We start from the raw sequence: 27,106 nt of genomic DNA, 5'->3' as shown, positions 1-27,106 counted from the left end.
AGCAAACAACTTGAAAGTGGTGAGGTGTTATACAATTTTATAATTTCCTCCTTGGCACATGCAATGGGTACAGTGATTGTAATGAACTTAACAAATAAAGAATATATAAAACATACAATATAATAGAATATATGTGGTCTGCTAGTAGTGTATTGGCTATGTTCACGGAGTAGAGGGAGAACAATTTTATAAAAGATAATGTTACATAATACAAAATATTTATGACACCTTTAGGGCTACAGAGTTTATACAACATACTTCTCTAAATCTCAAATTTAACAAAGATATACGCATTTGATCGTTTGAATAAGATAATTTTTACCGAAAATGTTGAGCCTTCATAGTTTAGTTAGTAACTATCTTAACAACTCTTAATCTCGTGCAGAGAGATTTGAGATTATCTTAAGTTTTTCAGAGTTTTAGATAACAAATTAACTCGATAGAAAAGTCAGAAAGAATAGGTAGAAACGGATATTGAAAGAGAAGAGAGAGAGAACATAAGTGATGAGAGGGAGATGAATTTTTAACCGAATGACTAAATTGTTAACATTTTAAAAATCTATAGACTAAATCGTTACTTTTAAAAACTCTTATACCAAAATGGTACTTTGTTGTGAAAATTCAACGACTAACAGTGATGTTTATCCCTTGCATGAACCGTATCCAACCATAACTCATATTTTCTTTGGAAATGACAACCTTCTCTCTTAGTTCAAGCTTTATAAGAAAGCTGTAGTAGATTAGAGAGGTGTTGAACATAATGAGAAAACATCTAGTCAACCAATCAATTATCATAATGTCTCCCTTCATGGTGAGTTATAATATCAAGAGTGGTCTAGACATCATCTTTTAGCAAAATAGTTGGTGTGGTGATAACTGAGTCCCCAGGTCAGTATCTTAATTTGCATTCCTAAACATGCAGAAACAACAACATACTGTTCAAAAGGGTAAAGGACAAAGTTCAATTTGGAGAACCTTCAAAGCTGGATAGACAAAGTTCTTCCCTGCTGGTGTATATGAGGTCCCTAAACCAGTCTCTCAACTCATCCCGAGCATTAATAATATTTACTAAAAATTATGGCAGTGGAGTTTAAAAGACAAATTCCGAAGTTAGTGATTGAGCTTAAGTCTATGGAATTTTTTAGTAAGGTGCATGTCCAAAAATTGTCTTATTTAACATCACCCAAATATCATCCATAGTTACAAGATGTTCTCCTAACATTTTTTAGATTGAGATTTTTTTTCTAGCATGAACAAAGAGATCTACAAAGAATATCAATCCCCCCAGACCTTGAAACACATCAAGAGAAGTTAAGCAACACTAGCTCAATAAATATAAGAGTGAAACAATTTCTTCACTATTTTTATTCCTCTTTGGTTTTTCTTTTTGTCTTTTTTCTGGGGGGGTGTGTGGGAGGGGCATAAAGGCAAGTGAAGAGAAAAATACTTTTTTTTCAATTTCTTTCTCAAGAAAAGCTCTATTAACGTTCATGGTAACAATAGGATAGCATCTCCACTAACCAAAAAAACAGATACACAACTACAAATGAACCCTAGGGATCAAAATTAAAAAGAAAAAAAAATTGAACATCAATTTTATTTTCTGACGTGAGCTATATTATATGTTCCTCCTAAAGATTACTATCTAGCCGACTAGCCCATTGACTAGTACTAACATGAGGGCAGGACATTAATACAAAGCCACCGGTTATACTTGTAACAATCATGAAGATCTTTTCATTGTCAATCCACTGGGGAGGAACCTTACACAACTACACTGTTTTAATTTCGCAACAGCTTCCTGTGACTTACCAAGAGCTAGATCAACATAAACTGCAGTCAAAGTGGCTTCTGGACTGTTTGGCATAATCGATAATGCTTCCGATACAAACTGTTTCGCCTCTTCAAAATTTCCTTGTAAAGCCGAAACAGTGGCAAAATTTGCAAGGAGGACCGCCCGTGCTTCCTCTGGTCTTAGGAAGTTGATATGATGAGGTTCTTCCTGAGATGAAATGTTGGCAGTTGTCGATCCACCATTTGCCCCTTCAAGATCACCAGTCCCATCCATTCGCCATAGCTCACAGTCCTCCTGACTGAATGGCAATTTGAAATCGACTCCTCCAAATAAATAGTATAATAAATGGTCGGCAGCTTCTTTTGGTCTATTTAGCAAGCAAAGGGCCTCAGCAGCATAAACGTGGCCTAAGAATGTATAAACTTTGGAACTTTCTTGAAGCTCCACAAGAGACCTTGCTATTGTCAGGGCTCTCAAGGGGTTTCCAAGTTTCAACTCCACATAAGCCAGGTTAGCAAGAAGTGCTTGCTTAATCAACAGGTTTTCCCTCCTAGAAATTTCATCATAATAGGAGAGGGAGTTTTGCACAAGTTCCTGAATTGTAGCACCTTTTTGTTCTTTTGCATCACCATTCGCAGTTATCTGACTTGAGCCTAAAGTTGAGGAGGTCTTCGAATCAATACAATGTAAGTTCTTAAAATTTCTCCTTGACGCTGCTACTTCATTCGAATCTCTATCCTCCAAAGAAGAATTAGGGGACAAGACAGAATGCAAAAAGCTTGTCTCAGAATGGTTTAACAAGTACAGGGCATTAGAAAGACATTGCCGAGCAAGAGAAATTGAAAGCTTAGGTTGTCCTTCACTGCTGAAATGCCCGTCTTCTCTTCCAGAGGAATTTGCACGTCCATTTTTTGAAACTCCATCTTCCAATACAAGCTCCCTCCATTTTCCCATTCCAACAACATGAACCTTGATATCTGATCTATCAGAATCTGCAAGGTTGTCCTTTAGAAGCCCCTTCTCTGAAGCCATTAAGCAGCATTCAGCAAGCCGGAGCCACAACAAAGGTCGGTTATAGAAAATCAAACTGGCTTTTTGAAAGCATCGAGCAGCAAGAAGTGGTTTTCCACAAGCCAAGTACTGAACACCACAATTATAGACGATAAGAAGAGAGTTGTCTTGTGAAACAGTCGTGGGTTTTCTATCCTTCCAGAGAGCTGTACTATTAGACACAGCTTTGGAAAAGAATACTGTTGATGAATGATACTTCCCAAGTTGGTTATATATGCAGCCAAGGTTGTTGTTTAACATGCTTGAAATCCCCAAGTCTGTTCGGTTACTTGAGGCCAGAAGTAGCTTCATGGCCTTACGGTGGTTGCCACGGGCATATTCAAGTTCAGCCTTCAAGAGAAGAGCCATGGACGAATCTATCCCACGAGCAATGTTCATGGCATGCTTTGCTTCACGCTTAGCTTGCTTTAAATTTCTAGTGAGAAGAAGAAATCGAACCTTATACAGTTGCAACTTAAGCTTTAGATCAACTGTAGATAAAGACCGGTCAACTGGGATCCTTAAAAGAACATTTGAAGATGGAAATCCAGTCTGTGTTGCGGGATTCTGGCCACCAATATCCAATGTTGATAACATGGACTCATACTCAAATGTCTCTTCGGACAAAGTTCTTGATAGAGGGTTCTCCGAGGAATTGACACTTGCAGCTAAATCTGAATTGGAAGAGTCAAAGGCAGAAGCATTGGTGGGAACAGATGAAGATTTTGCAACCACATTAGTTGATTGTGGCACTCCTGTACTTCCATTTTCGCTTTGATTTGTACTGGTGACTCCAAAAGCTTTTTCCAGATAAAGTAGAACATCCTGACAAAAAAATATATGAGAAAGCCATTTTCAATATATCATCACGGATTTGTCAGCAGAACTCAGTTCCACTAAGACGGTAGAAACCATACGAGAACATATACAACCAGAATAGATGGTACAAATTCCTAAAAGGACAGAGGAGTCGCACATTAAATAATATACACAGAAATGACGGTAACACAACTGTCCTGACATAGAGATAAAACTAACTAATCTTGTAACCATATTACTTGAAAGATCTCATTCCTGAATTTAACATATTAACCTTATACTCATAACTTCCCGCACGTGCTTGGTAAATTAAGATTTAATACAAGAATTGGTAAATGTTAGACCACCATAAAAACATGTAGTTCTTCTACCTTAATGGACAAGTTAACAAGTCCAAGCAACATGATAAAACGTTGACACTACAAGACTACCGAAAATTAAAAGCCTGCAACTGAAATAAAATCTGTTAGTATGTGATGTAAGAAGACTAAGGGTTAATTGGGTGATAAGGTAATTAGGTAATATTCTAGGTTAATTTCCTTTTTACCCCCACCTGTAATAGAACTCTACAAATAGGAGTCTTCTCCTCAGGTATAAAACACATTAATCATTCTAATAAAAAATCCACAATCTGGTTCTTAGAGGACTTCTTCTTGAGGTTACTTAGGCTACATCAGTATGTTAACGTTTCTTGGGGGGACGAGAAATATTCAATTATAATATCATTGATAGTATGAAATTACAAAGGGGCAAAAATTGCCATGAGACTACACGTTCCTATTCCAATCACAAAATAAGAGATGTAAGGTTTCAATCACAAAAAAAAATGGTGAATTTACACCAAGTAAATGACTTATACAAGAGATGATAAAAGAGAATGCCATCTCTCTATCATCAAAGATAGGATGATTCATTTTGCTCAAAATAAGTCAAAAGAAAGTTTTGATGATGAAGGTCCACAAAACCACTTCATTCTTGAAGGGGTGACCAATGAGAAACGAATTTGAAAGAGTGTTGGGATCATTTTGGAAGACTTTCTCCCGAGCAATCGTCCAAAGTCACAATAGACTAATATGAGCATAATGGAGTCAGTGGAATGATGGCAAAGAACAAACCAATTTGGGTGGGGTAGAAACTATCCAAGGGGTCTTGTTGATAAGAAAAACCATACTTTTTTTTTTTGGGAGGAATTGGCTTTCACCAAATGTTCTTATAGAGGGAAGAATTTTGCTCATTGCCACATCAGGCAAGATGGTATGTAAGAGATTTGGATGTAAATTGGCAAGATTTATCTAGATTCCAATTCCAAGAGTCATCACCCATAGGGATATTTGCAGGCAAAATCAATGTAGACATTCCAAGCCACTCGATGATCTCAATTTCATTAAGTTTGCATCTCAATCCAAGGTCCCAAGCTTCAAAGTCAATGTTCCAACACTAATGGAAGCCTCCTTTTGTCCTGTTAGGGTGAAGTGTGGACGATCTAGGACAAGCCAACTTGAGGGGAGAGGCTCCAACCCAATTGTCCTTCCAAAAGGAAGTGTTAGCACCATCAGCCATCACATGAACAATATTATCAAGAATGAGATCACACTAATTTGCAATGTATGTCCAAGGGCCTTTTGATTGCTTCAAGGATCAGCCAAGGTTGTTGTAAGGGGGAGTCATATTGGCATCGATAAAATTCCTCTATAGGTCATCTTCCTCAAAATGATATCGTCAAATCCATTTGCCAAAAGACTTCTGGTCATCTGTTTCTTATGATTTTTATCTTGGTTGAGGGCTACGTTACCATTAGTTAAGGAAGAAAAGGCCGGTTTGTAGCCTTTAAAGAGGGGTCTGTAGGTTGTAACTTGTAGAAGGGATTATTTTCAGATTATTACAAATAATTCTCCATGATTTGTCTCAAGGAAATTAGTTTATACTAGCAAATGATATACAGGTCTCTGACAAGACGACTTACCGCAGATAATGATGCATCACGGCAGGCTAGTCCAACATCCAGCAGCAAAAAGCAAATATGAAGCGCTGTTGTCTGCATATCAATTGAATAATCAAAAGAGAATTCCCATCACTAGTATAAGCAATTAACTCCAGTACCTCATCAATAGGTTCAATATTTTGATATAAAGGTTCAAGAACTGCCAACGCCTTTGTATATTCATGAAGATTGAACCATACGATAGCCTGTAGACAGAAGTATTTTTAAATTATCACAATCAGATCAATAATAAAATATTTTTAAAATAACTGATTTCTTCCTAAGAGATGCATTGAACTTACAATGTTTAGGATAGCAATGGAGGCGTCAAACTCTTCCATGTAAACAAGATTGGCATTATTTGCAGGAGCCTGGTGAGCAGACACGTTATTTCCTTTAACCAAAGTACTCTTATTTTCAGTATTGAGAGCATCTGTTTGTTCTCCAGACGAAACTGCAAGGTTTTCACTTCTCTTCTGAACAAGCACATCCAAAAAGAATTGACAGAAAGATGAGTATGTATACATCATTGCAAATGTTCAAAAATACCAAAAAAGTGAATATGGGAGTGGGGGGAGCATTACGGCATTCTCTACATTCAAAATTTCAGTCAAAGAACTATAGAATGATGTGATCAATAGTATCAAAAAAATATTGCATATGTTGATTGAATTTTTTTTTTTCTTTTTTAATATTGCCTAGGCTTCATAGGATAGCAAATTCTCTTTAGAATGCTATAACCAGAATCTTTTATCTTCCTTTTCTTAGAGATGAACGAAGATAAAACTCCATTCAGAGCTTTAGATTTCTTCTCACTCCATTCCATTTCCACCTTGATTAAGAGTCTTCTTAAGAACATTATACACTCGTTTTTGTTTCCCTCCAAAATTTCCTTGGCACACGCTTCCTTATTTTGTGATATTACAAAAGTTCTGGAAAATTACTTCCAGCTGAGATCAATAGTCATTTATCTCTGATTCTATTACCATTTCCAGTTTTAATAGATGTACAGTGATCACTTTTTTATGTGCCATATAGTTTTACTAGATATTTAAGGAGTGAGATATTTGATCCTTGTAAGTGGCAAACCTAAGGGCGAGTGAATGGGACTATTTCTTATGCTCCTCGGACTTCCTCGTAGTGCAATGTCCAAGTCAATGGAGCTTAGAGGATTGTTAACCTTAGAATTTGTAATAAATCATTTCTGGCTCGGGGGCTATACCATTTTCCCTCGAGAACCTCACCCTTTGGCAAGAGTTTATTGTGAGTAAATGCAGTTCGCCCTTTGGAGTGGATTTAAAATGGAGATTTGAAAGACACTGCTAGACACTTTGTGGAAAGCTATTTCTACATCTCTGTGTTTTCTTTTTTATATAAAGACAACCAGTTTCATTGAAAAAAAACTATGAAACAAAATGAAAGAAAGATCTTCAAAACCCACCAAAACATCTCAACTAAAAGAAGGGGTTCCAACTATGTAAAATGTTACCAAGAAAATAAATACAAAAGGTCTTCGAAACCAAAGCCCAAAGGGACACATGATATCTAGCCAAGGACCAAACCTCACTAGGGTCCCTTTCCCTACCTCCAAACACCCGCTCATTCCTCTCACCCCCCAAAATCCCAAATGAAAGCACACACCCCAGCAAGCCACAGAAAACGACCTTTCCCTCCAAAGGACAGATGGAGGAGGATGTTAGGTCCCCGATTATCCACACATACAAAAGAGATCCCGCCCCTCCATCCGCCCCATCCCAGAGGAGGTCTCCCATACACTTCTCAAGACTCTAGCACACTGCACTTGGGACCCAAAACAGGGATAAGTGGGAAATAAGAATGCTTCTAAGAACAGATCTAGTAATGGTTAAAATCTACCTACTTTAGAGAAAAACCCTTTCATCAATACAGCCAAGCTCTTCCAGATATTCTCAAAAATAGGATCCCAAGACGATGCAGCTCTCAAATTACCATCCAGAGAAAGCTCAAGGTAAGAAGTAGGAAAGGAGCCAACCTTACAACCAAACACCTTCACCTACCACCTTCACCCAGAGAAAGCCCAATATTTGACATTTGTTCCTATTGATTTAAAGGCCAAAAATGTCTTCAAAAAAGCCCACAATATGATTAAGAATCAAAAGGGACTCCTCATACCAGAGAAAAATAACGTTGTATCGTCCCTCTTTTCTTAATTACATAATATCAAAATAAAACCCTTTCTTCTACATCTCTATGTTGATTAAAATCATTTGAGGGATGAGATGAATACCTAATTTTGGGAGATTGGAGAAAAAATGATTGGTGAATAGGTCTCTCACCTCTTTATTCCATTGCAAAAACCACCTTTCCTCCCAGAGATTTCATCCAATGGCTTACACCTTATCCTCCTACAATGATTACACATCTTCTCTTTATCTTGGTATCTACCGGCCGTTATCCAAATGAAAAGGATAAGTATTTTGACGCTCTTTTCTTTACTCTTCTGGTTGAATCCCTCCCCCGCTACCAAGACAGCCTTTAATGTGCTTTAGAGGATTAAGTTTTTTACCTAGCAAGTTTCACTTGGTCGTGTGAACGCTATGAATCAACTTTTGAGGAAGAAGTCTACACTGTTGGGGGCATTTTGTTGTATGTTTTTTAAAGTCAAAGGAAGACCTCAATCAACTTCTCAAGAGTTGTCAATTTACAAGATCCATGTGGAACTGTTTCATTCAATAGTTTGGTCTTGAGTTAGCTTGCCAATGAGGTCCAGAAGACACTCAAGGAGTTCCTTCTCCATCAACCTTTCAAAGAGAAATGTCAATTTTAATGGTTTGTTAGGGTGTGTTGATATTTGAGGGAGAGGAACAACAAGTGTTTAGAGGTGTGATGAGAGACCATGGTAATGATTGGTCCTTGGTGAGCTTTCATGTTTCTCTTTGAACTTCAGTTTCAAAGACATCTTGTAATGATCCTCTAGGTAGTATCTTACTTGGTCAGAAAGTTATTGTTACCTTTATATTCTTTCATTTTCTTTCTCAATGAAATCAATTGTTTCTATCCTCAAAAAATTAAAAAAACATTTAAAACCATTTTCAACTAATTGCAAAAAGTAAACTAAATATGTATTTATATTTTTTTTGAAAAGGAGACGAGCTTCTTTATTATTAATAAACTCAAAGTACAGAATAGCTATACAAAGAATAATAGGGCAGCCAAGAAATGGGGGAGAGAGAAAGAGGATCAGTAGTGCACTCGGACATCTCAACTAGGTTGACACCCCATAGCACCCTCATCATATCCAAAATACAAAGAACAAGAACAATATTAACGTCATGAAAAAACCAAAATAACAAAAGAAACTACCTAGGTAGACAAAAGCAAGGCTGAAAAGTAAAAACATGACGGCAGAAATACATATTAAAGCCTTGTATTATATTCCACCACAATTCAATAAGCTTAGGGGAGCCTTTTTCCTTTTCTATTTACAAGAATGAAAAAAGAAACAAAAAACACACACGGTGGGTTACCTTTGTTTTGAAGAGATGGATTTCCTTTAAAATCTCTAATCCCATCACACAGGTTAAATAAATATTGAATGAATCGTGCTTTATTAGAGAGCTATGTGAGGGTTTTGATACGTGTAGGGGCAAAATGAAATGATGCTTAGAAAAGGTGCGAATGTTCACATACAAATAACTAACCAAGGGTGTAATAGATATATATCTAAATATGAGGGGCAAAATGGGAACATAAAGATTCGCCCACTTCACACCTTTCAGATATGGTATAGATTAAAAGAAAAATATGTTTGTGTTTGGAGTCCTAACCCAAGTCAAGATTTTTTGGGTAAATTCTTGTTCATTTTGTTGCTCAATCCCTCCCCATTAGGAAATATGTTTTTGATATGGTATAGAGGATTAAGGCTCCTAAGAAAGTCAGGTTCTTTATTTGGCAAAGTTCGTTTGGTCGGGTGAACACTGTCAATAGGCTTGTTAGGAGGACTTCGCTTGTTGGGTCTTTTTGTTGTTTACTTTGTCGGAATGCAGAGCAAGACATTGATCATCTCTTTTTGGACTGTCAATATGTGTGGGCTGTGTGATGCTCTTTTCTGCAAGAGTTTGGTATGAGCTATGCCAGACATAGGAGTGTTCGCACGACGATTGAGGAGTTGCTCCTCCATCCTCCTCTTAGAGTTTTTGTGGCTTGCTGGAGTGTGCTATAATTTGGAATATTTGGGGGCAAAGAAATGACAGGGTGTTTTGAGGTAGGGAAAGGGACCACAGCGAGGTTCGGTCCCTGATTAGATTTCATGTGTCCCTTTTGGTTTTGATTCCAAAGACCTTTTGTAACTATTCTATTAGTAGCATTTTACTTAGCTGGAACCCCTTCTTCTAGTAGGGTTTTTTGGTGGGCTTTTTTTTATGCCCTTGTATTCTTCCCTTCTTTCTCAATGCGAGTTGCTCTTTTGATTAAAACAAAAAAAATTGGAAAAGAAATACACTCATTCCATACTCTTCTTTGAGCAAAGAACTCTCTAAAAGTATTTCTTTTGAAAAAGTAGGAAATGGCAAACAAAGGAGTATATAAAACTACAATCCATTATCCACCAAAAGAAGCCCTACTACAAAAAGGAGGCTCCAATCCAAACTTTTTTTTTTTTGATAAGAGACAAGTATATTCATATAACAAAACAGAACATCCTAAGGGCGAGGAACAAGAGGCTCCAATCCAAACTGATACAACATAATGGGTAGTTACAGAAACTGTTGGCAACCAAAACCCAAATAGAAGTAATAAACAAGTGGAGTAGTTACAGCAATGAACTGGCTTCTATTGCTGATTTATGTAATGAACCTTGGAGTATCAGCGGAGATTTCAATAGTGTTCAACGAAGAAGTGAAAGATTCCCAATGGGAAGAGCCTCAAGGAACATGAGAAATTTCAATATATTCATTGAGGAAAATAACTTCATGGAATTTTTTCTTTCAAATGGCCGATTCATTTGATCAAGTGAAGGGGAAGCAATCTCTCAATCTCTTGTTGACAGATTTTTGGTTTCTAACAAGTCGGAGGAAGATTCTGAGAGGAAGACATTCAGCACATCCTCTTTGAGTGTAGTTATGCTCAAAATTGTTGGTTTGCATTATTTAAGTTTTTTGGCATCAGCTGCGTTTTTGGAAAAACAGCAGAAAGCAATGTTCTTCAGATTTTGGCAGGGCCAAAGCTTAAAAAGAATCAACAAATCCTATGGAGTGAAAGTTGTGCAGGCTGATTTGTGGTTTGAAAGAAACCAAAGAGTCTTCCATAAGGAAACCCCTGGTTACTAGATTTAAAGCAGATTGAATGAACACATCTCTTTGGTCCTCTCTCTCCAAGGCTTTTGCTGATTATTTGAGTCAAGATATTAGTTTAAACTGGAGTGCTCTCATCTCCATGAATTAAATTGTTGACAGCAACTGTGGAAAAGATGGCTATCTTCCTCTGCTATGTAATTGTAATTGTTTAAGTCTCTATTATGTCATTTGTAAGTTTCTTTTTGGAGGTGATAATGGTTCGAGGGTGTCACCCTAGTTGAGATGCCCGAGTGCACCTCTTGATCCGTACCTTAATGATTGTTATTTCCATTGTACCTTAATGTAATTGTAATTGTTTAAGTCTCTATTATGTCATTTGTAAGTTTCTTTTTGGAGGTGATAATGGTTCGAGGGTGTCACCCTAGTTGAGATGCCCGAGTGCACCTCTTGATTCGTACCTTAATGCTTGTTCTTTCCATTGTACTTTGAGCATTAGTCTCATATCAATATCTTAATGAAGAGGCATATTTCTTGTACAAAAATAGAAGCAATAAACAAAGAACACAAATGATGGCCAACGCATACCACAAAATCCATCCTTTATCACAAAACCTCCAAAACCATTTTCCTCAATTTACTTCTTTAATCTCAGAAATTAAACACTGAATGCATGCATCCCAACTAGTATACCATACAAAGGTGTCATGTTAGCATACAATCTTATATTGTTACCCACTTCCTCCTCACATCAAGTATCAAGTTACTTCTTTAAAAAATGATCAAATAAATCCTAGAAAACTACATGTTGCCCTTCAAATCTATTATTAAACAAAAATCATAAAGTTTCACTCAAAGCTGGGTTTTTCATTTATTAATTATTAATTGTGTAAGTTCAAATCCTCGAACTTTAGTTGCATGAGAAAACATGAAAAGATTATGTTAATGTTAAGACTTGCATCCAAGAATATGAATGATGTATAGTAAGACTTATGCCAAATCTATCTATCTATGATTTAGAACAACTTTTTTACAAGAATTTAAAAGATGACTTTAAAAATAAAATTACAATGTTAAATTAAGCTAGGCAATGGATTGAGGTGATAAACAAACAGATCTTCCAAAAGGAAGGAAAATAACAAAATATTACCAAGAACATAAATCTATTGTGGCAGTTAACAGGCGTGAATTACTCAAGGGCTAATGGCATACCTTCACATTGTTTAATACTTCAAGTAACTTCTTTGGATTGGAACAACCATCCCTCAAGTATTCGGCAATGGCAATATTATGAAGCACCTGCGAAAGGCACCTATAAATGAAGTGCTGGCCGATATATTTTCTTTCTTTAAGGAAGTGTCAAATGAAGCATCAAAATTAAAGCACATAAGCCAAACCCATTGCAACTAACTAGTTTAGTAACAAAAAAACAATGACACCAAAATACCACTAAGCTCCTTATAAAAGATGCAGTCCTAAAGATTGGATCGAAGTCAAAATCAACATAGAAAATCACAATTTATCGAGAATCCAACGTCAATGTATATCAAAAGACACCCTATCCGAATATGTCAAGTTAAAAAATTAAAACAAAATAGTTGTAATAGTGCCAATTGACTAAATATCGAAAACCAAAGATATTGTTCCCTAAAATTAATGTGGTAGTATAACTAACAAAAAGGTAAGGTAGAATCTCCTTAACCTTCCTCACAGCCCAACAAAAACAATAATAAAAGAATTGCCATAACACTTATCATAATTCATTCTGGAACCTGAGGCCACTCTTTAAATATGCAACCATTGATTACTTATAAGTAAGAAAAGGGCCAAGGTTGTAGAGTGAGCTATTACTAGAATTAATAATCGGGATTTGATCTTCTACTAGAAAAGTAAAATAGAATCGCTACATAAACTTCTATGGAGCCGAGGATAGCAGTATAATTGGAGAGTGCATGTAACACTTCCACATAATATTATCTGCTCATGAAGCTGATTTAACTTCATGACAATATTTGTTTTCTATATCAATCATCAGTTACCAATTGACATGTGCTTTAGAGCAAAGATTAGGAGTTAGTCACATACATGAGGAATATAATTAATGCCAACCAGATTCAAAGCCACTCAACACTTTTTTGCCAACAATGTGAAATCTGAACACAGTTATACTGAATGGAGACTGGACAGACTAACAAAAACAACAAGTTTCTCGTTGTCATTAGCACTTGGCAGGGTCAATATTACATTAATTTTTTTCACCACTCTAGATTTTTCATACTTCAAAAGTGAAGAGCTTGGGATTGAAAGTATTGAATCAGGCAGTGGGAACAAGTACAGTAAGATAAAGACGTGGTATTATGTAAAACCCATCTTCCGTAAATGATAATGGAGCCTTAAGTGGAGTTGATCGCCCATGCTTGTTAGTTATGCGGCTGAAACCCCAAATATTTTCCAGGCCATCAGTTGCTAGGGGAATTCTATTGGTGTCGCTTTCACATCAAAGGTTTAGGTAACAATTCTGTGACTAGAAGGTTTAACGTTCAAATTAACCAGTAATAAAGAAAAAATGAAATAATGTACGAACAGAAATACCACCACCCCAGCCTAAATTCCAGTAGATAATCATAAAGGATAAGATTTATCCCAAGGAAAATGATGACATTCAATGAAAATCACCACCCATTTGCATTTCCTCTTAGAATAACCTAGGCGTAGTCAAACTATTCAACGAAATTGCACTTAGTTCTAGCATGTTGTCCTCAAATCATTCAAATCTCAACATTCGCTAAAGTGGAAAAATGGGACAAAAGAAAAAAGCGCCCCAAATTATTTCTGAGCTCAACATTTCGCATCACTGAATTAAAAAAACTAACCCGCATCTGCACACATACACACGAAGGATTAACGAAATTGTAGAATGGATTAAATCATTCCTACATCAAGCTATAAAACTCAACAAAAAGGGGAAAAGAAAGGTAAACAAAGAAACAAAATTAGATTACGGTGGAAGAAAAATCAAACCTTAGGATCGTCTTCTTTCTTCTGCAACAGCTGGTTCAAGACCTCTACACACCCAACATACTTCCCCGATTGAAAAAGCGAGGCAGCCTCCCTAGCAAGAGCGGCGGTGATGGATAAAGCACCGTCATCCTCAACGGCCGACGAGGACCCATCCCGATTCAGGGCGGAGGACGAAGATGAATCTCGAGCGTCCATGAACGGATCCAAATAAAAGAAACAAAACCAAGGGCCAGGTTGGAAAAAGAAGGAAATGAGTGGACGGATAAGGGGAGAAGAACGAAGCCCTAAAATTTCGAAGTTCAAAATTCTCAGTGGGATTAGAAGTAGTAAAGGGAGGGATTTTGAACTACGAAATCGAAGAGGAGAAGAAGAAGAAGAAGAAGAAGCTCGATAGCAATGGAAGTTGAAGATTTTTGAAACCCTAAAGTATGGATTAATTGGAAAGGAGGACACCTGGTTTCTTGTGTTTTGCTGAAATGCGTCTTTTTTTTTTTGTTGTTTTTTCGAAGAGAATGAAGTGAGCTTAAATAAAAACTATACTCCAATGGTCAACTAAATTGGAAAAGCAAGTTGACGCAATTCAAGTGCAAAATGCCACTCTTCAATTTCTCTAAACTTCTTTTTCTTTTTCTTTTTCTTTTTCTTTTTTTCTTTTTTTCTTTTTTTCTTGTTTTTTTCTTTTTTTAATGCAGTCACTGTATTTAAATGTCTAATTATTACTAGATTTTGTAAATTAATAAATCCCCAATTAAATTTAATTTTCATGTAAGTTAGTAAGTTCGTTGGAGATTTTGTCATCTTAATGTAAGAAATTTGGTTCAATCTACCAATTGATAGATTAATTAAGTAGGATTCGTTACAAAACCAATTAATTAGAGAGAGAAAGAGGATGATATAAATAAAAATAAAAATAAATTACTGTACATTTATCTGCCAAAAAAGTGGGTCAAATACAAACAATGTAAAATAATAACCAAGCATGCTAGAAAAGCAAAGATAATTATGGCAGCTATTTTACATGGTGAATGATAAATAAATAAATGGCAATTTATATGCAACATGGTTCACTTGTGTTTGATTTACTATTAGATTTGGCCTTCAAGAAAGTAGTTAATTATCAGCTCTTGCCATCTCCAAAATGGAATCTAGATTTTGGGTGTCTTGGCTTTCCTCTGAATCATCAACTACTTGTGAAAAATCAAGGCTTGTGTAAGTTCGAATGCCGGGGCCGTGTCCACCGCAATCCCGTGACCGTCCCTGTTGAGCTCGTCTTACTTCCTTTTGATGTTGAGTTAATTTAATCTTCTTCCTTTTTGGATTGGACGTAGGGGTATCCTCTTTGTGCTTGTCATGATTTGTAGTTGTCATTATTTGTATTCTTTTTGAGCTCTTGATGGATGTGGCACTTACTCTATGGCTAAAGGGAGGGTCGGCATTTTCTTCTTGTCTTGCAGGGCATTGTTCAATTACCCACAAGCATCTCTTCTGGAGTTTTATTCTTCCATTTCTTGATAGCTTGTGTAGTATAGGAAGCAAATTTTGAGGGTAACTTGCAAATAAATGTTCACCGAATGAGGAACTCCAGAAAGTAATGGTCCGCTCTGAAATGGAGGGATTCGGGTGGTCGAGAGTTTTTTCGAGTAGAGGTGCCAAAAGCTTCAGAAAGGCAGAGTCAGAGACTAATGAAGGGCAACCGTTTTGCAGATGACTAGTGATTTTAGACCAAAGGATTTGAAGCTCACTGTTAATGCGTTCATCCAATGTCTCCATTTTGGTCAGCCACAAGAGCAATGGAGAGGATATAATCTGGTAATGAAAGACAAGTGTTAAATGAAGAAAATATCATGAAAATGATCACCTATCGAATCACAAGAAAAAAAAAATGAGGAAAACTAGTTATTCAAGTCAGAGTATTCTTGAGCATAGTTCAGCCATATCAAATCTATGATAATGTCAGCGGTGAACTTGATTGCAATTACGTAGTTTTGAAGTGAAAAAATGAACATTTCAATACCATAATCACCACCAGAATCAAAAGAGAACGAAAACAAATTGTCCTAATATGCCTCAACTAAATGCATGATCCCAAAAATGTCAAAAGAAAAATGCATGATCCCAATCGACTCGATGTTTTGCACGATGATTAGATCCGATGCATGAAAGCAGATTTAAGTACCTCAATGAACTCAAATATATCTTGTTTCAAGTGAAGGCAGTTGACAAATTGAGCCAATGCGGAGAATACTCTGCAACATCCTTACCAGGGTGAGCTATTAATATAAGCACAATGCAAAGACAGAGGAATAAGTTACACATGCAGATTATTACAATAATTGTTCCAAAATACCTGGAAAGCCAATTTGATGAATTCTTTCCTTTTTTTATCCATACTATTTCAATAAATCTGTACCAGGAACAAGAAATTGAAGAGTTAGAGAGTTAAGGATAGACACTATGCAGAGACAGTAAAGCTTATTAATATCACTCAAAACATTAATTGTGATTTATATGGCGTTTTCTATAGGAGCCTCATTATCCTCACAAAAATAGATACATATATTCCAGACCATTAGTTTTGCAAGCATCCATATGCAAAGATTTCTTTTGAACTATAGTTCTCCTTTCATCTTTCATAATTCTTAAAAATACAGCTTTCAGCTGAATAAATGAAGTCCAACTCAGAATCTGTTTCAAAATTATAAGGGATGGGAAAGGCAGAGTTAACCACTTGATTTAGTCTATGATAACATTGTAGATATGTATCAAGAAACTAGCATGCAAAGGGCACAAGTATGCAATATCTAAGAAATAATCATACATTCACTTATAGTAGAGACATGTTTAACAAAATAATAGCAAACCAGTACATGACGTCTTGTTATTGGTCTTTTACTAAAATCAAACGGCTAATGTTTTCAATTACCTGGCAGCCAATCTCAAGCTAGAATTATTGAGGCTGGATTTTTCACTGTTACTATCTTTTCTCATTATTTTATATGATCTTCTCTTGGAAATTTGCAGCCCATTCAAAAGGTTTGTGACAATGTTGACAAATATTGAGAAGAAATCGGCAATAAAATCTTCACAGCTAGAACAAGATTCACTCCCACAACCAGGCATCCTTTGGTCATCAAGGCATCCGTTTAACATAGAAGCCAAACCCTCAGTAAAACTGATACTCACAAAACTGTCAAGCTGCAATGTGTTCACGGAACCATAAAGCGACTTCCAGACTTGGACAACAGATGCAAGCTCAAGACCCTCCAGGGGAGAGCCACACAATTCTTTTGAGGAGCATACAACAAAAGGGTAAGAAAGGATATGGCATATGGTATCCACTCCTTCAGTTTCTGACTTGGTTTTCAAAGCGAGATGATTCCCCATAGTACTGCTCTCCATCAAACCTTTTGCTACTTCTATCCATATCTTCAGGTTACTGGGTACAATATTTTTATACAGAACTAATGTAGCTGCTGCAAGTAGATTATCTGGTGGTATAAATGAAGAAAATACAAGTTCAAAATATCTGCACATTTCCTTTAGGATGCAATCCGTAAGGTGCATTGTCGAAGTAGACCAAACAGCAACTAAACTGTACATTACAACTAAATACGTTATAGGTGATACCTTATCCATGTAAGATATAGAAGGGACACCAAGAACTTGTGCATAGCTGGTGTGATTGACTGATTGGACTGCATCCATTGCCTTGAGGTCTAATTCAACCTCATAGAGTGGGGATCTGATAGAACCCGACTTCTCAGTTGGCAATGGAAAAGGATACAATATAGGAAATACTGTGGCTAATGAAAAATACAGAAGAAAAATAAAAGCTCCCTGTCGAAGACTCCCTCTCTCCCTCGGCTGCCTTCCTATCTCTCAAGGAATAACAGTAGGATTCTTATCACCAAAATTCTCTGCCCTCTCCCTTCCTTCTCGTCTCTATTTATATTTGCTCCCTCACTCCCCTGCCATGGTGATCGTGCGTCGGCACTCCATTTCCTTGTGGTCCCCACTTGCAGTTGGTTACATAACCAACTCCTCGTCCTTTTTCTCTTTCCTGTTTTTTCTCCTACTATACTGGCGTATGATGGGTGGTCTAACAGGATCCCAGTATAGAAGGTTCTAACTCCTTGGTGACAGCCCGAATAAAGTGAAGGACAGTATAATGTAAATGATGGTGAATATTGACATCACCACTGGCACTAATATCGTCAGACAAATGTCTTAAAAATTTTAAAATTTCCCTCAAAGCAAACATAACATCATCATAATTAGCAGAGGGCTTTTTTAACTCTAGTTGGAGTCCTTTTAAGACAGATTTAAATAACCTTTGACAAGCATCATATGCAAAAGTCCTATTCTCATTGTTGAAGGTCTCCATTGATGCTGAACTGGTGATAACACAAATCATTTTTAAATGAAAGTCCAAATGATTTAGATTCCATGGCAACCACCTAATAGGACACTGCTTCCAAGACCTTTTACCAGTTTCTGAATATTCAATATTGGGCGTCACCGTTTCTGATTTGTAGCATAAATGGCCAGTTACATCATTATCCATTTGTGAACACTTCGCCAATAGAAAATCATCCAGAAAACTTAAACACATAGTCCACAATCTGAGATTTTCATTATCTGGAACAAGCTGAAAAATTGCCTCGAGAACAGGCTCTACAACTAATTTTATCACGGAAGGACTGTTTACAAATGAGTCAAGTTTATAGAGAAGATAATGCCATGTGTTCAAACATGAAAGGCGAACAGATATGTCACATTTACTCAGCATGACACCGACCAAAGGCACCATGATCAGCTTTAAGCTTTTTGAAAACGCATTGGCTTTGATTTCACAATTATTCTCATTTAATAGTTGCACCGTTTGATTGCTGTCATTTTCCTTGACCAAATTAATCTCGCACGGGAGATTTGGAGTGTGAACAAGAGCATCAATTACACCTTCCCATGCAACCTGCAAGGTCAAGGTCTCAAAACCTTTAAAAGAACAAAATTCATAAATATATATATAACAGAACTTTCATCAAGCATGAGTGAAATACAAGCCTTGTTATAAGAGCAACTATTATAATTTTGAATCTCAGATTTTCTGGGTCACCTAAGTTTGTATGCTCAAGTCTTTCAAAGAACCCTAATTGAGACAAAGATGACTATTCTGTTTAACTAAGTCCTGAACAATCTCCCAAGTTCTACTTTGAACTGGAAGGCTTGCAGATTATATTTCCATGTCATTAACCTTTTTTTTTTACCTTCGACAGCATGCCATAAATATGCAATTCAGACCATGTACCTGAGAAGCAATCTGAACTTGAGGGTCATGATCTGAAAATGTCCGCTCAGGAATTTTAAGCATATAATTTACTAAACTTCTGTTCTTCATGGAATGAGATCCTAGTATCCGGATGAACCATCCCCAAGCTGCAATAGCCTGAACCTTCATTCCACGACTTAATAACTTATCCATTTCAATAAGCAATGATTCCTTCATATCTTTCACGAGCGCCTGTTGAAGTACAAAAGTTAGTATGTAAGACATGTTTACGTATTAAGTGTTTCTTATTCTTGTGACCTTGTCTATCTAAAGCCATACCCAGGTGATAGGCCTTGCCCAACCTTTTGTTTTTTACTCGGAGGAAGATAAGCGAGCATCTCATGGTTCTTTCTTCCACCTTCATTTTACCCCAAGAGTTAAATCTTCTAATTTCCCCTTATGTTGTCAACCATCAACTGATAATGGTTGTTGGTTCCATTGCATCAAGTTACAAGATATGAAACTTTTTATTGAAAAAAATGAATTATCAAAATATCTAGTATCTCTTGTAGATGCTTCAGATAGTGAGCAAACATAGGTCTCCAGATTGTTTCATAGCTATTTTTAGACCTTTAAGACTGAGGTCAACTGTTTGATTATACGGCATGGTACGGCCAAAGATACAGACTTCCATCTGAACCTACTGTCGGGCAACCATGACAGATTTTCTTTCTAAATTTTAAAAAGATCGTTTTGATATCTTGTTTGTGAAAGTCAAATGTGAACATGTGATAACACGGATAAACTGCATCTTACTAGTAAAAGACTCCACATAGAAAGAAAGGAGTCAATCCCATTTCTGAAAATTAAAGTGAATTATGAGTGCATTTTTAGAAAGATCATTGTTATGGCATATTCTTCAGTTTTTTATAATTGAAGAGAAGTAAAAAAGTAGCTTTAGTTTTCAAATAAGAAACGTAGCATCAGAGAAACGCATATGAATTTTGAGACCCAACAGATACTCTCCCACTCTAGCAAAGGAGATTTAAAAATTCGTTCAATTGCATTCATCAAAAAAGAAGCTTAATTTCAAAATTGTATAGCCAGACAACTCCAGGTGGGAACAACTTAACAGAAAAACTATGTCTCAAACTAACACCATGAAAAAAAAACTACAATTTGTTTCAGGCCAAATTTTCCGACAGTCCTATCTAGATTAGAGATATTTGTACCTTGACAACAAAAGGGAACATATAATAAGTTGAGTGAGCACAAAACAGTCTAGAGAGATGATATATACACACAAATGTAGACATTCTTCACTTTCTACGATAAAGATAAACGAGATAATATGGTTTATTGCCTTTAGAATCACTAATACATCGCATGATGGAAACTAGAAATGAAAATTTTTCTTTATTATCAAATAGTATATCAGTAAATGCCCTCTAATTACCATTCTTACATTATCTCCAAGTAGAGAGTTTTTGTTACTCCACTGGAGTACAGAGGCCTTTGCCTCTGTTGTATAGTCTATCTGGTTGATGAAAATTTGTTTCTGACAAAAAAAATTAAGACATTTAAGGCAAGAAAACAGATAAATGAGTACCTTGGACAAGACTAGCGGAGGAGGTAATATTGTGAACCTGATCTTCAACAAACATCTCTCTGACATATCCCTCTCTCTTTTATCTGAGCTAAGAAGTCTTCTATATATTGGAGGAGCCCATATATTAGATGACTCTCTCATTTTATCACTTAATTTGGCTGCCAGCTTTGTAATAGCCTAATGTATAGCATTCAAAGATGAATCAACAAATTAGTAAAAGAATAACACAAGTAAAGCCCATTTGCTTCGTGACTAGAAATAAGTTTTCATAAACATTGTAAACAAAGAAGCAACTCTGTATTAAAGTTTAAAAATATTGTCATATTCAAAAATATGTTAGACTACATCATCCTGAACTTACTTTTTATAAGTACATAAGTTTAAGAGTACATATCCATACCATCCCTTTTTCCCTGATTAACTTTTTGAATAACTAGTTTAACTATAGCCATTTGTTTAATTACTTTATTGAATCTCATTGCTTTTTAACGTCAGATTGGAGAGAAGTAACCATAATCGTGAATTTACTAGTAATCTAGAACAATAGATGTCATGAAAGACTCTTACTGCTTTATGGATAATACAACATATTGAACAAAACAGAGTACCAACCATGCAATGTGTATATGGGTGCTTGTGTGCTCATAATGAGAATCTTAGGTGTAAGATTAAACTACCCATTCAATTCACCTATGCCATGACAGAGAAATGTTCCAGAGGAGTGAGCCTAATGAAAGTCAAAAGGTAATTGGCCCGAAAAGAGGGTTTTAGCACATGAAGAAGACAGAATAGAAGTGTAGGAAATAGTAGTAGTATAGAGCAGTTGGGGGCAGTATGGTTCATTGGGCGCGAGTTTGTCCCTGGTTGTAGAGTAGAACACTGAAAAGCAACTAGAGTCACTGAGGGAGAGGTACGAGTTGATAGGAGTAGAGTAAAGAAAGGAAGATCACTGCGGATAGGAGGGATAGATCTCTAAGAGCTTGTGTGGTTTGACGTCTTTCTATAGTAATGAAATAATATTGCATTTCCTTCAAATGACTACTGGTAAGTATCAGATTTGTGCTCTACAACCATAATGGATACTTAGCCGAGTAAAATATCATGATTTTCCCAAGGAAAATTCAAGAATACAGCTAAGTGAGTTTACCTAAGCCAATTTTTGGCAGTGACAAATACAAATGGTAACGAAAGTCAGGGAAAGAATTTTTAATTTTCTATGTCCTATTGTAAGTGGCATTGAAGAGGTCAATCTAAAAAAGTACCCAGGCAGCAACCAGCAGTATCTTAGTTTCCAGCAAAAATATGTAACGTCCATCCTGATTTTTACATGGGAGGAAAACAAACTCTTGCACATCTATCAAAATGAAAGATATGGAGTATTCCTAACATGTCAGTACTGTTGAGACGAACTTGCAGTACACACAGAGAATGGGAGAGGAAAGTTTCAATCTGGACTTGACACTTGATAAAACAGCCTGTAACCAAGGCTATCCCATATCGTGGTAGGGTAGTAAAAGGTATGGAAGCTCCAATATAAGTAATTGAACAAAACTTGTACCTGGATAGCCTCAAAAGTGGTCGACAAAGACCCATAGGGATTGTCGAGGGCATGAGTAACTGCCAGCAATAAAGATTGGAAGTGCACAGCAAGAATGTCTGAATCAAGCTGTTGAATAGATATGCACCAGACTCCTAAGTTACATACTGACTGCAATGAAATAGGTGTATGATAAGTTGAATTTAAAAAGAGGGCATTAAAAGCGTGGTTGATGAAAAATTTGTTCTGAAGCTAGAAGTAGAACAAACCTTCAGTCTCGTTCTACTGATTAGTTCTGCCAATGACTTAAAGATAAAGTTGGCTTCTTTAGCTGGAACATGGATAAGAAAGAAAAAATATGAAATTTTTTTCTATAATAGTGAATAGCAGAAAATATTCGTTGTCAACAATATTGCCACTAAAGGATTCAAAAGCCAGGCAGAATCGAGTAAAATATCCCAAATGTTCCTAGATGTTTGAGATCAGCATATCTGGTTGTCGCTTTTCTGCTAGTGAGATAGCTAATTACATCTGTACGAGGTATGCATGTATGCAGGTATGCCAGTGCGCATGCAATAAGATCTTAAAACAATTCAAGTCTACAAAAGGTAAAAGAAAAGCAATAACCATGGGCATTTCTCACTAATACAAGCATTCAAATATTTCTACTCAAGCACCGACACCTTTTGCTGATGAATGGTGACCAGTGCTTCTAGAGTGGCTCTTTTATAGCTAAAAAGTGAAGAAGGTAACCAATTGACAGTTAGAATTGAAAGAAAACCACCCTCATACCGTAAGCACATACCCGGAATGGCAGCAACAATCGATGAGTGATAAATTATGAATCCTAAGCACTTCAATGCTTGTGCGGCGCTGAAAGAAGAAAACAGATGAAAATAAATCCAATTCACCAACTTAACATCCTCGGTCTTAAAATCTACATTAAATTACATATACGTCACTTCAACCCTAAAATTTAGTTAAATCAATTAAACGATGCTCTCAATCACAATAAACAACCGAGTCGTGTTAAAATAAGAGAAAAGGAAGTGGAACTAGGTATGTTGAAGAAAGCAGGAAGTGGTGAAAAGCGTGAGTTTAAGTAAGTCTTACATTTCTTCGTCTTCATCTTGAGTATCGGAGACGATATGGTGTATGGAATCCCGAGAAAACTCGGCTAGGGCATCAATTGAAATGTGGTCTGGAATAGAAGCCTGTTGGATTTGTAGAAGAGAGGAGTAGGCAAGTGATTTGTGTGCTTTGAGTCCGGAACAAATTAGGGTATTGATTTCTTGGAGACGGTTTGAGATGTTCACCATTGCTGAAGAGTGAAGCACAAATGGGAGAAAGGAGAGCCGTAAGCGAAAAAGGAAGATAAACTTCGCGCCAAAAAATTGTCCCGTCGGAGTGGCCAAATGGCGGGGAATATAATTCATACATATATATATATATATTTCGCTCCATGTTTAAAAAATGTAACGCTGAAATTTGTAACCAATTTTTGTCCATTTCTATTCATGCTAAATATTTTATTTTATTTTACTATTTTTTATCATCTTCTATATAAAAATGTATATTATTTATGTTATCATACAAAATATGAAAATATTGGTATTTCCATCCAATTTTAGTTATTATTACGAGTATTTTATAATCTGAAAGAGTCTTTGTCCAAGTGTCCAAGTTTAAGTGAGTTAATTGCTTATTCTACTCGAGGCTCGAGGTCTCATTCAACTTTTTCATCTATATATAATATATATTAAAAAATTATTTAATTTTTAATATTGGTAGGTAGCTTGATGGTTACTCTATTCCATACATTTTTATTTATTTATTTTTCAAATTACAACTCAATAACAATTATACATTTTTCTCACCTGGATTAAAGTTTTCAACTTCATTCATTTTTTATTTTTTTATTTTTATAAAACTTTCATTTTATTATTTTGTTATAATTATAAAAATTTGAAATTTTGTTTTTTTCTTCTTCTTCTTCCTCGACATCTTCTTTGAAGCGGAATGTTATGTTATTGTAGATTTAATTTGAAATTTATATAGAGAAATATTTTAAAAGATAATTGGTTGGATCATCATCTCTTTTGAAGAAAAATAATAATAGTTATATGAGAGAGATACTATATATATATATACATATTGACTAAACTATAAAGCCTCTGTCAATAAATTTTGTCATTGTTAGCATTCAACTTCAGTAAAATCTTGGACTTTTATATGATTTAGTGATATAGTTTATAAATAGATTTGAACATATTTACATTTTTTTAAAACGTTGATATCCACTTAACTTATTATTAAAATTAATTAGTACACGACAAAAAACATGTCGAATATGAATTGAAAAGACAAAACTTTCACTAAAATTCATTCACCTTCAAATGTTTAATAACAACATTAATAGATGTAGAAACAGTTGAAAGCTCGTTTTTGGCTCAACATCAGTCTCAAATGGGATGATTGAGCAAAAGTTTGCCAAATCCAAAAATGGGTGTTGTAGCAACTACTTTATGTGGAGCAATAGAAGAATTATTGAAGCAAGGGAAAGTTGAATACATGGCAGATAAAGGTTGTACAGTTCACTTACAATTTGGAAAAGTTGACTTCAACCTCCTTCTCAGCTCATAAACATATGCTTGCATTTTACCATAAAAGAAAAGGCAAACTTTGTGGATTTGCCTTGAACACTTCACCTACAACTCAAGATTTCACGTAACGTCGTTCTAAAGGGGAAATCAAAAAGATGGATGATGAATCGAAAGTTTGAGTTAGATTTGCTATTTGAGGATAGTCTTGAGTACAAATCAAGAAGACGCCATCTAGGATTTGAGGTTCTCGAGGAGATTTGAAATTTGCAACTTTTGGGTTCTTTAGGAGACGGAATTGATGGTACGTGGTACGTGGTACGTGTTGGGAGGGAAAATGAAGACTCATACCTTTTTTTTTTTTTTGTAATGGTTATAACAAAAAAATGAAAAAATTATATAATAATAATATACAATTATTCATTTATCTATAATTAGTCTAATATAAGTTTTATCAAAAAAAATAAAATTAGTCATTTAAGATTTTTATAAAATAAATATTAATTTGAATTAAAATTGAGTTTTCACATCTAACAAAATGAATAAAAAAAATCAATACTAGCAAAATACCTATCAGTGATATATATTGATAAAAATCTTTTATCGCTTATAAATGTGTTTATCAATAAAACAAAATGAAGTACACCATCAACGCTATTTATTTTAATTATAAAATAAAAACAAAGTTTTAAGAGATTTGATCGCTAAATGTTGAACAATCTTTTACATCCGAAAAACAAAAAGTGATAATCTATGGCTCATTTGATAACATTCTCGCCTTTTATTTTTGTTTTTCATTTTTTAAGAAATAGAAGTGTAGGATAATATGGACAAAAATCGAGAAACTATGGAAAATAATTTGGAAATATTTTCTTCCAATATTGTTTTCATTTTATTTGATTCTATTAGTTATTTTGTGTTTCAAAATCTCTAGTTGGCTGGAGTTATATCTTTAACCACGATTAACTTAAAAAGACTGTTCAATTCTCAACTTTGATCCATTTATTTTGTTTATTCATTTAGTATATATTTCTTAGTTTTTTTCTTTTTTTCTTTTTATTAATTTTTCAAGTTTACATGTTTAATACTACTTACTGTTTCCCTTTCTTTATTAATCTTTCATATGTATGTTTATTTTTTTTCCTCCTTTCTTTATTAATTTTTCATAATTACATGTTTAATTTAATTTTGATTAATTTATAAAATTTTCAATATATTTAGATTAGTGTATTATTTGATTTCAAATTTTAGATCTAATTCTAAGATTTCTTTTTTATTTTGCAATATTTATTTTATATTTTATATTTATAGTTTAATTTAATTTTGAATTATAAAACTATTCCATATTTAAATTTATATATGATTTTGATCTTCCAAGTTACATTTTTAATAAGTTTATTTAATTTTTTTAAAATTTTAATTTTCAAATTCTGGAATATATATGTTTATGTGTTATTTTAAATTAAGTACCATCAAAATTAATTAAAATTTTACATTATATAATTGTTTTTACTATTTTAACCGCATATAATTAATAAAAAAATATTATATTATAGTTATTAATTTATCGTTGGAATTTATGTATACTTGATAATGTCATGTTTTATAACTATTTTTAAAAATATTTTAATAGAGTACATATTTTTTATTTTATATAATGAAATTATATTTGAATAATAAAATTACGAGAAAATGTTAGAAAAAATAACACAATAAATGATTAGAAACAAGCTTTCAATTTTGTTTTTTTTTTTTTTTTTTTCTCTAGGAAACACAAACCATAAATAGTTATAAATCATAGTCTAATTTTTTATTAAAAAATAAGGAACAAAAACCAAAAATAAAAACAAGTAAGTGGATTATAGAATAACTCCAAAGTTGTTAAAATTAAATTACAATTTTTGAAAATTTATTTTAAGGCGAGTATTAAAAACAATAATGACAATAGACCATAAAGAATCCCTCAACTCTTACTTGCCAATAAACGAAAAACGAACGTGGGCCTTTCTCCATTAACCTTCGTCCCTGCTTAAGCAGTTTTGGGCTTGATGAAGAGCCATTTGCATAGTCAAAGTGGTCGAGGGCCACTCTATCTCATCATTCAATAATATATTGTTATTTTTATATACATTTCATATACAATGAGATCTATATT

At 34.9% G+C, this 27,106-nt stretch overlaps 2 protein-coding genes across 2 annotated transcripts; both read right to left on the bottom strand.

The window, feature by feature from the left end:
• Nucleotides 1-1,432: 1,432 nt before the first annotated feature.
• On the bottom strand, nt 1,433-14,450 carry LOC101202801 (CCR4-NOT transcription complex subunit 10). Its single transcript, XM_004150155.3, has 6 exons — nt 13,937-14,450; nt 12,128-12,214; nt 5,948-6,121; nt 5,765-5,851; nt 5,628-5,699; nt 1,433-3,670 (listed from the first exon to the last, which is right to left on the bottom strand). Exons 1-6 carry the CDS (start codon nt 14,129-14,131, stop codon nt 1,724-1,726), a joined length of 2,562 nt encoding a protein of 853 aa, XP_004150203.1. The 5' UTR covers nt 14,132-14,450; the 3' UTR covers nt 1,433-1,723.
• Nucleotides 14,451-14,831: 381 nt separating this feature from the next.
• LOC101204982 lies at nt 14,832-23,761 on the bottom strand. The gene is made up of 11 exons (XM_031880328.1): nt 23,465-23,761; nt 23,157-23,224; nt 22,621-22,682; nt 22,373-22,522; nt 20,815-20,991; nt 19,245-19,457; nt 18,046-18,908; nt 16,860-17,678; nt 16,284-16,340; nt 16,113-16,182; nt 14,832-15,742 (listed from the first exon to the last, which is right to left on the bottom strand). The coding sequence occupies exons 1-11, from the start codon at nt 23,668-23,670 to the stop codon at nt 15,047-15,049; spliced, it is 3,381 nt and encodes a 1,126-aa protein (XP_031736188.1). The 5' UTR covers nt 23,671-23,761; the 3' UTR covers nt 14,832-15,046.
• Nucleotides 23,762-27,106: the final 3,345 nt, after the last annotated feature.

The sequence above is a fragment of the Cucumis sativus genome, chromosome 1 (genome assembly GCF_000004075.3).
Source record: "Cucumis sativus cultivar 9930 chromosome 1, Cucumber_9930_V3, whole genome shotgun sequence".
Lineage (NCBI taxonomy): Eukaryota > Viridiplantae > Streptophyta > Magnoliopsida > Cucurbitales > Cucurbitaceae > Cucumis > Cucumis sativus.
The sequence above is the reverse complement of the archived record's forward strand: the minus strand, read 5'-3'. Positions and strand labels throughout refer to the sequence as shown.